The 17,592-nt window shown below is 37.1% G+C and overlaps 6 protein-coding genes across 14 annotated transcripts in view; 1 reads left to right on the forward strand and 5 right to left on the reverse strand.

Moving 5' to 3' along the window:
- The window catches only part of LOC129789858 (serine/arginine repetitive matrix protein 1-like), a 982,101-nt gene that overhangs the window by 874,604 nt on the left and 89,905 nt on the right, over positions 1-17,592 (reverse strand). The gene's annotated exons all lie outside the window — the stretch shown is intronic.
- LOC129791241 (fatty acid synthase-like) overlaps positions 1-17,592 on the reverse strand; it is a 1,176,504-nt gene that overhangs the window by 544,511 nt on the left and 614,401 nt on the right. The window lies entirely within an intron of this gene.
- Positions 1-17,592, reverse strand: part of LOC129789856 (glutamine-dependent NAD(+) synthetase) — a 932,624-nt gene that overhangs the window by 544,511 nt on the left and 370,521 nt on the right. The gene's annotated exons all lie outside the window — the stretch shown is intronic.
- The window catches only part of LOC129789960 (pupal cuticle protein), a 1,201,887-nt gene that overhangs the window by 507,199 nt on the left and 677,096 nt on the right, over positions 1-17,592 (forward strand). The window lies entirely within an intron of this gene.
- The window catches only part of LOC129789919 (keratin, type I cytoskeletal 9-like), a 480,279-nt gene that overhangs the window by 289,426 nt on the left and 173,261 nt on the right, over positions 1-17,592 (reverse strand). The window lies entirely within an intron of this gene.
- Positions 2,620-17,592, reverse strand: part of LOC129789829 (adenylate cyclase type 9) — a 36,158-nt gene continuing 21,185 nt past the window's right edge. Inside the window, exons 3-8 of one of the 2 annotated variants that reach the window (XM_055826883.1) lie at positions 14,584-14,874; positions 8,853-10,052; positions 7,536-7,636; positions 6,621-7,472; positions 4,608-6,546; positions 2,620-2,973 (exon numbers count right to left, since the gene is read on the reverse strand). In XM_055826883.1, coding sequence (XP_055682858.1) covers positions 4,610-6,546; positions 6,621-7,472; positions 7,536-7,636; positions 8,853-10,052; positions 14,584-14,831 — 4,338 coding nt within the window. In that variant the 5' untranslated portion in view covers positions 14,832-14,874 and the 3' untranslated portion in view covers positions 2,620-2,973; positions 4,608-4,609. Of the gene's footprint in view, positions 2,974-4,566; positions 6,547-6,620; positions 7,473-7,535; positions 7,637-8,852; positions 10,053-14,583; positions 14,875-17,592 lie in introns of those variants that run through there. The other variant, XM_055826882.1, reaches the window with a different exon arrangement.

Raw genomic sequence — 17,592 nt, forward strand, 5'->3', positions numbered from 1 at the left:
TCCCACGCGCTGTGGGGGATTAAATGTTGGGGATTACTTGGAGAGTTAAATGATTTTCTTCCGCACTCTGTGAGGAAATTGTGGTGCGAGCACTCAGTCATCCAAAATCCTCCGACGCCGTCGAAATGGGATGGAAGGATAATAAAAGTCTCAATAATTGGAAGCACAACATGGACTTTAGGGCGCCGTGGTGGGGTGGAAATGAAATAATTTTGTACAGCGTTGATCTCGCAAATGAATTCAATAGGATGAAGATAATGCAATTAGGTGGAGGAGGCGGCAAAGATAAGTGAGTGAGCAACTTTCAGCGTAGTACATAAATTGATTGAAAATTTGATGAAATTGGGCGTATTTTGGTGGCATTTTCACGTACCGAAGACAATTACTCAGCAATGCCTAATAAATAGTCTGTAAATGCCTACCTGCAATTGTTAAGCTCTGGTTAAGAATTTTCCTTCATCACCCGGAAAACTTCTCACAAAATTCCCCAAAAGACTTGACTGAAACGAGGGGGTTGTGCTTTAAAAAAAGTTCTTTAAAAAAGTCACCAAAAAGGATCTCAACTGTGTGAAGCAGATGGGTTTCCTGTTCACACATTTCAATTAAAAAGCTCTCTATGGTTTAAATTAATTTTCCACGAAAAGCTTCCCCTTCCCGACTGTCTGCAAAATTAATTCTTTTCATTGCCAGAAGGAAAACTCTTTGTGTTGTCGCTTTTTCAATAAAGCAGCATTCCATTCATTTCATATACGTACATATGTATGTATATATCCCGAATATCCTCCAACCCGCTCCGCTATAGGAGAGCCGAGGACTCTCGCAATTGTTCAGCTTTTTCGACAATGTCCGAGTGAGCTTTAAATTTGAAATGCGTGAATAGGAAATGGGAATGTGAAAGGGGATGACGCTTTTGAGGATATTTATTACGAGGGGAAGGTTTTATCCAAGGCAACAGGGTGTTCCGGCATCTTTCCGGTCATGCGCATCAAACGACAAAAGTTTTTCGGAAGATTTTATCACGAAACTGCCGGAAAATTTTTTGAAATTATATTCATTTGGAAGTTTGAATTAATTACGAATCGAGAGAACAATTTTTACAAGAATTTTCATGAATTCAACTTTACACAATTTTTTAAATAATTTCTTATTTATTTTTGAACGATTATAAAAGAAAGTTATGTCAGTAGATTCTGTAGATAGAACCGTTAGGCATGTACAAGAAAATAAAAAATTGTTGAGAGATATTTTTTCTCACTAATTTTTCTTCGTTTTCAAAGCAATATCCTTGCCCAGTGACGTACTCAGAGAGGATGTTTAGGTGTCTAAACAATCAAAAAAAATTAAGGCTGAGGATTAGGTAATTCAGATTTTCTTTAAAAATTAAAAAAAGAAATATTTCCAGGCTAAAAAAAATACCTGGACAGATTTAAAAAGAAGTTTTCAAACGTTTAAAACGTTAACCGTTAGAAAAGAAATCTTCAAGCACTTACAAAAAGTAAAACAAACTTTTTTTTAAACAAATACATAAAATATTTAATATTTAGTTAATGTTTCTACACTTTGATACAAATTCTATTTATATATAGTATATATTTTATATTTAATTTTAAGTCAATAAAAAATAGTTTAGTTTTCAGTATATCTCAGTACAGTCAAAGTTAAAGATTTTGTGAGTTTTTCTTTTTCATTTATAAGTTTCGTGAAATTCAATTATGGTCTATTGAAGCTATATATATATATATTTTTTTTAGTTCCATTTAATTTATTTTTTTATTATAAATATATTAATTTATGGCTTTTGAGCTTTTTTTCTTCACAGAGTTTTAAAGTTTTTATTTTTTAGACCACTTTTGTGAGGCAAAATGCATTGAGTGTGCCTCACAATCACACGATAAATTGGTTCTTGTTTTTGAAAGCCATTTTTTGTTTATTTTATTAAAAAAAAAAGTAAGAATGATGAGTTAGGAGGAACAATCAAGACTTATTTATTACTGCGTATGTGCTGGAATCTCTATGGAAAGAGAAGAGTGTTGATTGTGCAAGAAAATGTTCTGAAGATCCTTATAAATAAATTAATTAATTCTTTTGATGAGAAGACTTGTGTGAGCATGTAATGGTGCTCTAGCTCTACTATTTTTGTTAATTTAAACTTTTGTTGCATGACTGAAACTATTAATGGGTGAGTTTGTAGTTCGATGGTGAGAATATCAAATTTATAATAGAAACACGAGGATATCTTCCTCTTGCACTGTTCTGCCAAAGTGGATGCAAGAGGAAGTTCCTCCTCTCTAATTCTAAAATTTTCCCTCCTTTCCCCAACTTTTAGAAACCTGCTTATTCACTGGAAAACTTCTAACAATGCACCCCTCGCCATGTTCTTCTCCTCATGTACACACACAAAAAGGTCCTTCAATTAAAGCTTTTCTCATGTTCAAGGGAAAATGGTTGATGTTCAATTTATGGCCAAAAGCTCGGGGACATCTTGCCCCCTCCATGCTCTTACTAACATACAACTTTCCCTCTACATAGTGCCCTTATCTCCCGTCACAAAAACCAACGATTTATTTGGGAATTTTATTACCTCTTCCACAATCAATTGCTGCAATATCTACTTCGCCCCTTTTCTCCTCAACAAATGGCTTACATGCTACAATAAAACTCTTTACAAAAAAAATGCTACACTGTGTTATGTACAAAATAAAATATACAATTACAATATCTCTTGTTTTTTCTTCTTTCCTTCTCTTTTTTTTTAAATCTCACAATTTTCATGGGAAACAATTAATACTAATGAAGAACATTCAAACAAATTGACAACAATATCTGCGGAGTTTTTACAATTTTGCCTCACATCTCTCTCGCGCTTAATCGCAACACAAGGCTACGGAATTAATAAAATTTTCTGTGATTTAGAAGATGATTTGTGATGCACGTTTCATATTTAACTTTTCATCATTCGATGCACTGAGAATCCTGAAAGCCACACAAAGAGTTGCTTATTTTGTCACTGAATGGACTCAACTCCTCTGAAAGCTCAGCTTTTTGCAGGAAGTTTGATTGCGCGAAAGCTCATTTACATGAAGGAAATTTTGGAAATTTTTCCGCGGAAATTGCTTAAAATGTTCTTAAAAGAATTTTTAGGGAAAGCCTCATAAGCTTACGTTTGATAAAAAGTAAAGTTCTGAATTAAATTTTGAAAAAAGCTCTATGAGATGAAAAGGAAAACTAATGAAGAAAGATTGAAAAGCTTTTTTGGGAAATTTGAAAAGTTCTAGGAGAAATTTTATAATTAGATTGAAAAGAAAACTAATTAAAAATTATATAGTTTGAGAAGGAAGTTTGAAAGAATTTTAGGTTCTAAAAATTCTATAAAAAGTAAATTTTGCTGAAATTTTGATAGAACTTCCAACAGATTTAAAATATTGGATTGTAAGTAAAAGCTAAAGAGAAAGTTTTCAATTTTAGACTGAACGGATTTTTTTGAGAAATCTCTAAAAGATTTCGAATATAGATTTTAATGAGGTTTAAAAATTAATTTTCAAAGCTAATCCCAAACAAAATCCTTAAATATTTTCAATGAAACATATAAATAAAAAAACAGACTAAACAGAAATTATTTGAAAAATTAAAAGATAATAATAAATAAACTTTGATAGAATAAGAAAATTCAAAGTATTTTCAAAAAATTAACTATTCTGAAAAAAATCCTTTAAGGAAACTCTAAAAATATTTTTTCCCAGAACGCTTTTATAATTAAAATTGAAAATAATCTCTCTTTTAAGGAAAATTATTGATAAAGCTTTAGGAGAAGATTAAAAATTTTAGGACAATCTCTTTCTTTAAAATATCTCCATATAAAAATTTGCTTGTGAAAGAAAATTAAAGGAAATGAAAACAGTAAAAGAGCTTTTAAAGAAATTCAGGATGAAAACTTCATCTCACTTTGCGAGCTTCCATTAAAGGTTTCCTCAAGTTTCTTCTTTTATCTTTTTGAGCTTTCATGAAGTTTTCACTTCACCTTTATTGTTTAAAGTTTAAAGGAAAATTATACGATTTTCGTTGACTGCTTACAACAAAGCTCAAAAGGATATATTTTGAAATAATATTTAGGAAGCATAAATAGCATGAACATTATGTTCATACAGGGTGTATATAAAATAGAGCTTTTAATGGAATTTAGAGAAGTGACAAGAGCTTCCTGAAATGGAATTTCAAAACATCCTTTGAAAGGAAATTTAAGTAAATCTGCTCCAAAGTTTTCTTAACAAATAAAACCCAAAAAGGAGCTTTTGTGAATGAAAATGAAGTTTTTTTTTTCTAAAGGAATTTCGATGTAATTTCCTTTTGAAAATCAAAACGTTCATCCTTTTCCACAATCAAACTTCCTGCATCCATTCAGGGACAAAGTTAATTCTGCCAGAAAATGGTTCAAACGTTCCATTATTCATGTGCTTGGCTTTCATGCTTTGGAATTTGGCGTTTTTCGGGGGAACGTGTTAGTGTTGAAGAGGCCTCATGGAGTCCAACGAGGATTCCTCCCTCAACTCTGTGACCTCTGTTAATTTCTTTCTTTTTCCTTTTTGCCACCACGTCTGGTTTTTTAATACCTTCAGGATTCTCCGTGGGGGAAGGTTTTCTTCCCTTTCAGGAGGTACACCTCCATGTTATCCTTCCCCTTGACGTAGACACTACCCCTTGGCTCAAAATCATACGCATCCTCGAGGTAGGGAAGGCAATCCTTGCCAACTTGAATCCTTCCAGCGACTCCTGTTGAATCCATTCGACTGGCCACGTTCACAGCATCGCCCCAGATGTCGTAGTAGAGCTTACTGGTGCCAATAACACCCGCCGTGACGTCGCCAATGTTGAACCCAATCCTGAGGATGAGGTTAAACTCCAGGAGATCCTTGTTGAAGGCATCCACGACATGCTGCATGGCACAGGAGAATTCAATAAGGGCACGAAGGTGCTGATTGTTCTCACCGCGTGTTGATGGGTCCAGCCCACTGGCCGCCATGAAGGTACTCCCGATGGACTTGATCTTCTCCACACATTGAAATTCCGGACGTGACAGGAGCTCATCAAAGTCCCCAATCAGCTCATTGAGCACACGAAGGTATTCCTTCCCGCCCAGGTAGGATTCATCGTACATCTCATTGAAGTTTATAATGCTGGCAAAGATGATCCCGACATCGTGATAGTTCTCCGAATATTTTGCCGTATTCTTCAGCTGTTCCGCCACATGCTTCGGGATGATGTTGTGCAGCAACATATCAGCTTGATTCTTCATATGCTGCACACGGATTTTATCCTGATTCGCCACAGCACTCCCATAGAAGGTGAGCCTGTACCCAATCTCATACTCACGATTGAGGAAGCACACGAGGAAGAGCAGGAGAATGAGATCGATGTAGATCTCAATTTGATAGAATTTCAGGAAGCGAATTTCATCGTGCAAAAACTCAGCAAGATGGGGCTTTGTGACGTTCAGTGCATCCGGGAAGAGAATTATTGCATCCTGATTCTTTCCCTGAAGCGTGACAAAGGCATGCCACTGGTAGCACGTGATCCCGATGAAGGCGACCGCAGCCACGAGGGCGAGGAGATTCCGAAGCCAGCAGTTGAGTTGCGTGAAGTTGCAGTAGTGAATGACACAGATGAAGAGCAAGAGGCCATAGTGGAACTCATACGGGGCAAGAGCATCCGTATCGAGTGTGGTGAGGTTGACGAAGATTGAGATCACAGGCAGGGACATGAGAATTGAGCCACAAATATGCCAGGGGTACCAATTGGATACAGCATCGAAGAAACGATCAAATAGCCCATTGGACTTGGTGTGCCCGTGCGAGAGTCTTATCATCTGCTTGGAGCACACAAATACTGCGAGGAATTGGATGAAGCTGAAGACAGCAAAGAGGACGAGCCATGCCTGGTAGCCGACACTCAATGTAATCGGGACAAGGAGGAAGAGCGACAGGGAGACAGTGAGGAAGATGAAGACACTCACGAGAAGATCAATGTAGGTGTTGTAGCGTGGTGTGGCCAGCGTTGGGGGGCCTTCTGTATTCTCCTGGCCAAACCGATGAGCCTTGCTTCGGAATTCCCGCTCCATTTGCCAGGATCTGAAGAAGAGCGTCACCTTCGACACAGGTGGCTTGACGAGATAGCTTCTCTGGGATTTGGCATTTTCTTTCACGCAGCGTATTAGCTGCAAATCCGACTGCTTCCGGAGCTGCTGCAGACACGCAGCCAGGGGATCAACATAGGGGGGTTCATTGGCAATGTTTGGTGTTCCAGCGAGGCTCGACTGGGAGCTGGTGAAGTACCCCGAAACACGCTGTGTGGACGCACCCAGACCGGGTTGGACACCATTCACGTGATGAATGCTGGAACGACGAGAATTACTCCGAATGCCTGAATCCTTTCGACTGTGGGCTGATGGGCACATGCTGAGCACCTCAATCCACGGACTTGAGCAATTTCTCTGTTGCAGACTAATTGCAATTGGGGCGCATCCCGTTGAGCTCCTTGAACGCCCACAAGCGCCTGAAAATACAGAGAAAGAGAAAATTTTAGCACAAATATTTTAAGGATTTTTAGGAGAAAGATAAAATTCTTACCAGGAGTAACTTCTCCACCTACCCCCTGTGGTGATCTCCCGCACTGGGAACGGTAGCTTCCGGACCTGCCGAAAGGTGAGATGTCGCTGCGTGAGTGGGAAATGTAGGAGCGCACATCGATGATGTCATCAAACATGGAGCACTGGCTTGGTGAGCAATTGGAGCCGGATGTGGTAACCCGTGGGATGTCCAGGGTATGCGTGGCCGGAGCTGCTGGGGTCTCCACCACAACAGGCACCTGTTGGTACCCATTCTGCTCTGGGCAGAGCAGTGGCTCTTGCTTCTTGGCGCTATCACAGTCATCCTTCGTATTGCGTGCATCCGCTGCGGGGTCGTCAGTCTTCCTCAGGAATCGCGGTACACGCCAACCACGCAACTTTGCTGAATACTTCCGCATGGCTGCATGTTTATCCTCCTCAGTCTTCCGGTGGGAACCACGGCAGCAGGTGTCTTCGGCATCGGAATCCAAGCTACCGGGCAGGGATTTGGTGGTGACAATGATGGTGGGTGCCGGTTGTTGACTACCCAGCCTATTGGACACCTCAATGGGCGCGTGATTGGCCCCCGTGAGGTACTTTGTGACCCGACTGAGGGATGCCAACCGTGGGCGTGTCGACAGAATGGGGCTGGGTGTGAGGGAGGTGGATGTGACTCCGATGGGCGAAGCTGGGGGCACAGTGGGTTGAATTGAGGACAAATTTGTCACACTGCGCGACAGCTGAACCCCATTCGTGAAGCCATCGAAGTGGGGGATTAGCAGCTGACACGCACCCTCCTTCGACACATCCACCTCACTCCTGCTCATGTCCATTGAGGTGCATTTTTTGCCCAATACAAAGTACGTGCGATGACCTGAAAAGGCACACAAAGATACCGTCACGTATGCCCATGGGAGGCAACCACCCCCAAACTCACCGAACACCTCATCGCCCTCCTTGAGAATGTACCCATCGCCAAGGAATTTCCGCGTCTCCTCCGATACGTGCACTTGCTCCGGCGTCCCCGTTGACTCCATCCTGTCGGCCGAGAAGAGAAAATTCCTCTTACAACAAAATGCAAATCCCATGGCCACAAAATTCCCCACACAACTGCCCCCAAAATGAACCAACAAAGAATTGCCGTCGAAGCAATTCTGCAAAAATTTCTTATCTCCAATTTTATGGGAGATCAATGATCTAGCCTTAACTACTTATTCTCCTATTCGTCTGATGAAATGCTGAGGTTGTTCTTTAATCCTCAAAGGGATTTTTTTTTGCTATACGTACATTCACCCAGACGGAGATTTATTGAGGAATGGGGTGGATTTAATTGAATTTCCGCTGGGATGAGCACGGAGCTTTCCACCCAGCCACAAATAAAGAATAATTCGCCACACAATAATTTTTAACCCGCCGTTGAAATAAATTGTGGCTTGTTCTCGTTGTTCTTGAAACTTCAATTGATTTTTTATCAAATTTATTTGCAATTTATTTAAGCGATAAATTAAATGAAAGAGAAGAGAAAAATTCAAAAGGGAGCTCTTTAAGCTTTTAAAAAATATGTCATTGAAATTTCTCAAATCAATTGTTATGAAAAGAGCTTTATAAAAATATTTCAAAGTCTATTCTGAAATTTATTTAAAGAGTCATTAATCATTTTTTTTAAATAAATTATTTAGTTAATAAATTTTTTGAAAAACAAATCCCATTCATGGTTATAAAAAAAATTACAGAAATAAAAAATTCAAAAAGGAAGCTTTTGGAGCTTTTGAAGAAATATATAACTCATAGAAATATCTCAAATCATTTTTTTTTAGATGAGGTTTAAAGCTATTTAAAAATCTAATGTCTAAAGTTTATTCAAAATGTTTTCAAAAGCTTTCTATTAAAAAATCCTCCTCAACTGACTATTAAAAGTGAAAAATCTTAACCCAAAATTTGCCTATTGTTCAGTACCTACGTTAAAAATTTAAAAAATATATAATATGTATTGAATTTAATCGCATAAAGTGCATTAAAAATCTTTAATTTTCATTAAAGCCAAAGAAATTCTCTTAAAGAATGAATTTAAGAATTTTTTACACAAAATTTCAACAATTCTAGCTGAAAAAAGACTTTTCTGGACAATTTTTAAATGAAACTTCGTAAAAAAAATTGCAATAAAAAAAGCATCTGGGTTAAAAGCTTCAAAAAACTTCTTTAATTTAGCAAAAACATACTTTAAAAGCTTTCAAAATTAAGAAGAAGAACTCACCTGTTTGCGAGGGTAACATCATTGCTCCAGACATCGAATTTAACCCTCCGCGTGCCGACGATGCCACAGAGAACGGACCCCGTGTGAACACCAACCCTCATCTTGACCCCCTCATTCTTTTGTGCATCGAAAATCCGCACAGCCTGAATCATCCCGAGGCCCATCTCCACGCAGCACATGGCATGATCAGCTCTTGGCTCAGGACACCCGGACACGCAGTAGTAGCAATCTCCGAGTGTTGAGATCTTCTCGCACCCATTGAGGGTACAGAGTTCATCGAAGCGCTCAAAGAGATCATTGAGAATCTCCACGAGCTGTTCAGCTGTCTTCGTGGTGGACATTTTGGTGAAGCCAACAATGTCGGCAAACAGGATGCTCACGTTGTCCATTGAGTGCATGTGGAAGGGCCTAAAGAGGGATTTAACATCATTCGAAAGGCGTGGATGGAGGGAGTAGGAGCGCTTCTGATCTGGCCCCGTGTCCATTGTGGAGCCCTCCTTCATGAGCATGTCAGCCACTTTGGGTGGCATCACTGAGTGAATCATTTTCTCCTTCAACTGCTTCTCCATCTCCAATTGCCGACGAATGAGGAGGTTTTGTCCAACTTTCATGAAGGTGCATCGCATCCGGACGACATTCATCACGAGCACGTGCAGCCCAACCATGTGAACGCACAGATGGAGGAGGCAGCGCACAATGATGACGCGACAGGAGAGATTGGAATCCTCCTGGGAGCTGCTGTAGTAGAAGTTCTGGAAGGTGAAGTGAAGTGTCTCGAAGAGGATGGAGTAGAGGACTGAGATGGAGACGCATTGCCACAGTGGTAGCGGCATGAGGGTGTAAATCAGCAGGATGACTTCGATGCATGTTGCAAAGTGCCCAAGAGCGGAGAATGTCCTTCCGGAGAGGGTGACAAATAGCAGGGAAAGCAGGCAGATGCTGCAGGCAACACAGACAGTAACCAGCTGCGTTCGACTCTCATAGATCTTGGAGTAGGTGAGCCACACCGTGACTAAGCACAAGAGGATGCAAACCCCAAAAGCTGTAACGAAGAACATTTTGAGCCATTTTGCACAAGGATATATATCCGCACCAAGAATACCCTTCTTACCTATGGAGACAAGCGAATTGAGCTTTGCGACAGTCAAGAAGTAAATCATCCAGACCGCTGAGCACAGAAGGATGTAGAGGAGGGCGAATCTGCAAAAAGGATTTTCCAAAATATGTATAAAGCGTGTGAGGATTACATCCGGGGAACACTTTGGGGCGGAAGATGTGGCGGCGCGCCCCACAGGATGTGTGGTGGGGGTATGTGACGCATATTAAATGATTTTCGTTAAGAAATCCCAAACATCCCCAACATCGGTTTCTATTGAATTTCAGGCAAAAAGAAAAAGCTCCTCTGTGTCTCCCGACAGGGTTGATTGACTCCGCACGTTTTGGGAAATATTGCAAATTTCCAAGCAGCTCTTGAGAGCCAAAGATTCGCATCCTCCCAGAGGCTTCTACATGAATGATTTCGGCAAAAACAGCGTAGTTTTCTAATGTATCAACGGAGGAGGATGATTCTCCGTTCAAAGACGCACAACCAGCAGAGGGAGGATTGATTGAAATTCCAAAATACGCACATACAAGGAATTCATCCGCAATATAGCATGATGAATATTGAGGTGACGCTCGCAAGTTTAATGGGATTAAAGGCATTACGTGCGTTACAATTTTACTATATATACAACAAAACATAATATGTTGTCATACTTATGAAATTCAACGGAATGAATACCAAATGCGTGGGAGTTTTGGTTTAAAATAGATTTTTCAATAACATTGTTTTTCATAAAATAATAATTTAATTTTCCGAAGAATTTCATTTTCTTTGCTTTCCCTACGAGGATTAACGTATTTTTAATATATTTCATTTATTGCAAAATACAAAGAATATCGTAAAGAATTTCTCAGAAAAAAAAATAATAGTTAAAAGTTTTAAAATGTTATTTAAAGAGATATAAGAAAAGATTTAAAATTTATTTTTATGGTGTGTAGAATCGACGTCCTTTCCTTTAAATATCTGTAGTAAATATTCTTTAAAAGCTCACTTATGTAATTTATTTAATTTGTAATTGACTAACAAAAAAAACGAATTAATTCTATATTACATTTTAAATGAATTATAAATTAAAAAACACGTCTTTAGTTGAATCTTAATTTTTTATAATTAAATATTTCGGCCTTAAGAAGACAGGAAGAGTAAAAATTCTTACCCGTGCTTAAGATTAACTTTTGTGACTTAATTTAACTGTTGTTAATAAAAGCATTTACTAATGAAAAAATCAACATTAAATCTTTGAAAAAATATTCTTTTAAAATAATGGAAAATAAATTTTTTATTTCTCTTTGCGACTGACTTTTAGGGTTCTTTTAAAAGAATCAATCCGTGAAATTTATATTTATTTATTTTCGTAAATTAATAATCGTTGAATTTTACTAAATTTCAACAATAAAATAAGATTGTAAACAATTTAATATCAAGATTTTATTAAACCCCTAAATTAAATGCTAATGACATAAAAAAAGTCACTGAAAGTGAAAGGAGGATTTAATTAAAACACCCTCTCTTTTGACTGAATTATATCCATTCACTTTTATTTTGAAAAAAAAAGTTAGAACCTCATAAATTTAAGAATGTCTCTTAATCAATTCTCTGTTTAAAATCATCCCCATGAGCTTTTTCTATACGTCAGCAGCACGTAAATATCAAATAAACAACCCATCATAGACTGAAATGAATTCATCCGGAAAAGTCTGAGGAAACTTTTAGTGTAGTTCATCACTCGTAATTTATCAATAAACATAATGAAGGAACATTAAATTCTTAAGCTGTGAGTAAAGCAGTAAAATTCCGCGGGCTATTGACATTTTTTGCATGAATGAATCATATATAGATGCAATTTGGGATTTTCTTCACTTTGCTTGATTTGGATGGAATGCTGAGGCGCGTCTTTATTCGAATTTGCCTTTCAAATCACTTCTGGGTGAATCGTCAAGGGAAAAAATTTGCATTCCTTTCCCATCCTTTTTTTTCAGCTTCGCTTTGCCTGTGTAAATTCTTGTGTAAATGCTGCGTCTGGGAATTGTCCGGAAATTCTTAATCAGTTAGCGGGATGGAGGGGATATACTCTGAAGTTCAAGGATATGGGAAATTCTCAGTTAAATGGTTTTTTGGGAGCACTTCAAATTCAATTTGAAATGGTTACACGAAGCGTCTGCTTGAAATTAATTAAATTAAGATTTTAATCATGCCGTGTCTCTCGAAATAAACTCTCAAAATTTCTTCATAGCTCTAAATTAGTTCAAGTGCTTCCTCTTGATTTTCCGCAACAAACTCTATGTACCAATTCTTGATGCTTCTTAATCTGCCACATTGGCCGCAGGAGGTGATAATGAGCGTATAATTGTGCAATTATAAATTGAGAGTGCGGGTGAGAAAGAAATTGGGCAGGAACAGGGTGATGCGTGACGACGGCGAAAGGTATTTCTTCTCAATACCAAAAACTTATTGAACGTTTAGAAACATTCATCCAATAATGATTATGGAAGCAAAATGTACGAGAGAGAGAGATTGTTGTGCGTGGAAACACGCGAAATTCTCCACACGAAGCCCAATTCCGATGGGAAAGAAATGAAGAAATCACGATTTGGGCTGATCTAGCTATTAGAGAACCAATTCATAATATTAGTGAAGTAATAATAGCCACCATAGCTCAAGATATTCGATTTAAATCTTATTTAAAAAAATAAATTAATGTTAAGGCTTTGGATTAATTATTTTAAATTTTCTTGATAAATTTATGATAAAGGATTTTATTTTTAAGAAATTTTGGAGAAAGAAAATTCTTTAAAACGACATTTTCCTGTAGAAATTATTTCTTTGTTTTTTTTACTCTAAAATCCATAAGAAAATTCATCCAAAAGAATCCAAACAATTATGAAGATGTGTTCGAAATTACTAACAAAAAAAATAATTTTAAAAATGACCAAAAGCTGTAAAATCTCTAGAAAAAAGCTCCAAAACAGAATAAAGAAAAATTTTCAAAACAACAACATTTGTGTCTGAGGCATCTTGGTAAAAAATCAGCACAGAAATCACAACGATTTGGCATAGATTGTGGTTGAATTTTCTTCATGTTTATCGATGATATTCCAAATACAAACACACCCAGAGGCGAAAGATGAGTTTCTTTTGCACTTTTCGACGCAAAGAATAAACAAAACTACCTCCCTTTTGCCACCTCTCCCGCCTTTGCAGAAAATCCTCACAACAAACACCCGCGTGCCTTCCCGCGTGTCTTCCAGCCTCTTCCTTCTTGCAATTTCTACCATGAGTTGGCATAAAAACCAGGCCAAGGAGGTACACCCAGGAAATTATTTTTCATCAAAATTCTCACAACATTCTCCATTCCATGTATAATCCCTCCGCATCCCCCCACACCCTATAAAAATTACATGGAGAAAACTCATTGAAGCAGATGAAAATCATCCATCTTCATGGCATTCTAATGAATACAATCAATATGTTTTGTGGAATTATGCTATAAATATGTATTGAAGAATGGAGTGGAAATTATTAATAGAATAAATATTTATTAATAGAACACAAGATCTGTGTTATTTATAAAAATGACCAAGATTTTTCCATATGGAACAGAATGTCTCAAACACGAAAGAAAACAATAAGAAGAAAATTAATGCAGACGTAAAATATCAACAAATGGTGACACTTTTTTATCGCTTGCCTCACACTCGAGTACACTGGGCGACGGAATTTTTATTGTAAGACTTTTGTTATGAAAATGAAAAGAAAGCAAAAAGGAATGATTTTTTTGCTTTTATTCTTGATGTTTGGGAGGAAATATTCTTAATTTTAAGATAATTATTAAATATTCGACATTTAAGGAATTTTATGGAAAATTGAATTTAAAAAAAGCTCCTCTTTTTTAATTTAAGCTTCTGAAGAAAATCGAATCATTAAAATCGGAAGACGAATTTAAATGATTTTATAGTAAGTAAAATCTAAAGAATTCGCAGAGTTATCTTTCAAAACTCGTTAAAGTTTTTACAATATTTCCTTTAAAAAAATTCTTCAACTTATTCTCATAAAATACGTTTCAATTTTAATACAAAATTCCTGAAAATTTCACAAAATAAATTCAAAAGCTCTCCCTTTAACCGAATCTATTGAACTTTTATGAAAGAAAAATATTCAACAAAGAAAATATTCCGAATGTACTAATTATATTGGACAAATCTGGGTTAATTGTTAGCCCCTCAAATTCTCACCTAATCTCAAAATCAGTCAACAAAAAAAAACTAAATTTCTAATCTATGATGAATCAAACAAAGAACTCGCAGTACATGGCGCAAGAGCTTTGAATCATCATCATAAGCTTAATTTTTGCCAATAAATTCGTCTCAATAAATTTCCTCATTAGTGTGGTGTACACACAACATAGCCTGCAGAGACAATGTTGAGCACCCGACAAGTGGTATCGATGGCAAAAATCGTCAAAAATTTCTTAGCAACACTTGCCAAGATAAGATGCCCCGGGTCTGCCAATCTCTCTCTCACCCAGACCGTGAACTCTTCCTTGGGCGAAAAAGTTTTTCCAAGGCACTTTGCGGGGAAATTATGGCAATGATTCAATGACAAAGAGAAAAAAAAATTAAAACATACCGAAATCTGAGCCTCAGCTGCGGAAAGACACTGGACTGGTACTGCCCCTCGAGGATGGCTGAATCAAATTTGGGGTCCCACCATGCCTTGGGGGCTGCCCTCTCGAAGGCCACGGGCAGCGTGACACTGCAGCAGGAATGCCGTCGACCCGTCTGTGCCAAGTAGTGCTGAATGTAGGGCGCGAGGCCCACCTGAATTTCCTCAGCTGAATTGTGATGGCTCTCACCCAGGACGCCCGGCGATGGCATTGCTTCTGACTGGCGAGATTGAGGATCACTGCGCGATTTGGAGCTAGAAAATAAAAGAGAAGGAGAGATGCGATAGCACACCATGAGAGTTAAGTCGTTCTGATAAGATTACGTCTTGTTATCGGTGCCTCTTTCTTCTTCCTACACGCTCGAGGCGCTCCATTGAGGAGGGCGGCTAAAAATATATCAATGGGAAATTGCTCATTTTCGCATCAAATTTTCTGGGGGGGGTTTCCGAATAAAACATCCTCCAAACCAAAAAGTTTTTGGCAAGTGGGAAGACACCACTTCTTCTTTTTGCAACTCCTCAACGTGTGGGGGTTACTAAACTCTCTAGAGAGCTGGAAAACTTTTTTTTTGTGTATGATTTGAGAGTTGAATAAAAAAAGTGAGCTTGCAGCCACACTGTCGTAAAATTGATGGTGTTACTCACAGATATTTTATGAGTTTGGGTGGGAAAGTAAAATATACAAAAAAAAAAAACTTAGAAACTCCTCCGGTAAACCACATTTGCGTACACATGAGTTGGGGAATTGTCTGGATTTGAGAAGCTTGTACGAAACCACCTGTTTGTGGTTGGTTTAGTAACTACAAGAACATATTTCTCCGTACTGGAGTTGTTCAATGAAAAGACCAAAATTCAATCTGACAGTAATTTATTAAAGAACACAATAAGGTGCTTCAGATTAACTGATGATAAAAAAGTTTATTAACAGCAGAAATTTTCGTTAATTAAAAAAATTGTTTAGAGGAGATCGGGGTTAAAAAAAGTCACTTAAGGGTTTTAAAAAAGCTCAAAATATCATATTTCCCAAATAGATAAAGCGAAATGTATAGCTCATTTCTTTAGGAGATTAACTGCCCTATAACTTTTTTTCAGATCATTTTGTTCTATCTAGTTAGGAAATATGATATTTTAGGCTTTTTCTAAACCCTTAAGTGACTTTATTAGCTCCGCCCTCTCCTATCTAATTTTGTATTTAATGTATTTGTTAATAAGTTTGAAGAAAAATTATTCAAAACGTCGCTGAATGCAAAAACGTTACATTTTCATAACCAGGATAGATTTTCCAACAAACATTTTAATGATTATTTAAGATTTTCTTCATGCTGTTAAATTGTTTTTAATTTTAAGCCATTTTACCCTTAAAATTATCATTAAAACTCAGGATTTTTCAAAAAAAAAAATACTATTTTTAACTGACTTAAAAACAATAGAAAATCAATTATTATTTCGTTACTTTGAGTAAATTTATTCCAACAGTGTAAAAAGAAGTTCTTTTGGTGCGAAATGCGATAATATTTGTATTAGTATAAGAATTTATTAAAAGGAATTTAATTACAGCAGTTTGCGTGGAACACCTTGTATTTATTCATTGCTTTTGGAATAAATTTATAGACTTCGGAATCATGCCAACGTCCCGCACTATCTGCGGAGACCCCTCGATTGGTGTGGGGAAAAAAACTCAAGAAAACATGCAGATTTGTCGGATGACTCACGGCGATTCAGCAATTAAGATTGAAAAGTTGAACTAACCAAAAACAGGCAGATCTCATAACCATTTTGAGACGCGATGCTAAAGACACCGAGAGCACGATATTAAAATATGCCATGGAGCAAAAAAAAAACTTCGTTATGAAGTGAAGAGAGAAGAGATCGCTCTGTGTACCGAAGTCAAACAGCAAGTTCACCAGACTTCCATATTGTTGTAGCTTCATATTAGTTTACGCACCAAACAAATTGGTCCGCAACTAAATACACACAGAGGCCCCGCGGAGTGACTTTGAACTCAACTTCCTCACTTTTTTTTATTCTTCACAACCACCCAAAACATCCAGAAATTCGCCAAACTTTCGCCATGAAAAATAAATAAATCTCTCACACTACAAACCCCAGCTCTCTGGCTCCTCCATGCCCCAAAGTTCTTTCGTAGCAGAAGGAAATAAAAAACAATTAACAATTTAATTTTGTGCAAAAAAAAACTTAAAAGAAATAAACCCAATTAAGAGAATTCTCTCTGGCACTGTCTGCCATGCAAATTATTCTCACCCAACTGAAAATTGCATAGTGTTGCAAAAATTCTGTGCCAGACTGCGGTGCTTAAGAAATTTGCGCTCGTTGAGCGGATCATTGTGAATTGTCGCTCTTTCGCCAACAATTGCGGATGAGTCAATTAATTTTTTGGGTTTATTCCTCTTAATTCAATTCCCATTGTTTAACCCTCCTCAATTGGGCCGGAGGAATGAAAAATTACAAAAGACATGCAAACGTTTTTTTGCAAAAAATAAAAAGCTTTCGTTGACTTGCAGTGGAAAATTCCTCAGGAAAGATTTTTATGAATAATTAAGTAAAAGATTTCTTAAAAAAAGAAAAGAGTAGGAAAGAAAAAAGTTTAAGAAGGATTCTGTAGAATATTTAGTCAACATTTTTAAATTCCTCATTTGTCTGGTCCTTGACATTTACTATCTCTATAATGTGAATTACATTATATAACCAGTTGTGGAGTAAAATTATTATGTCTTATACAGGTGGTTCTTATCTTGGTAAAGTTATTGCACCTCGCCGTCTTGATTAGCACTATAAAAGAATATTTTCTTAATTTAACTAAAAAAGCTTCTAAAAGCTCCAAATTTTTTGTGTAAGTAAACATTATGTCGTAAAAAAGAACATTAAAAAAATATTTCATCTAATAAAAAATTATATAAAAGAATAAACGAAACCTTGTTCACTTTAAAAAAAAAAGAATGGATCTTATTCATT

The sequence above is a fragment of the Lutzomyia longipalpis genome, chromosome 2, assembly GCF_024334085.1.
Source record: "Lutzomyia longipalpis isolate SR_M1_2022 chromosome 2, ASM2433408v1".
In the NCBI taxonomy this organism is placed as follows: domain Eukaryota; kingdom Metazoa; phylum Arthropoda; class Insecta; order Diptera; family Psychodidae; genus Lutzomyia; species Lutzomyia longipalpis.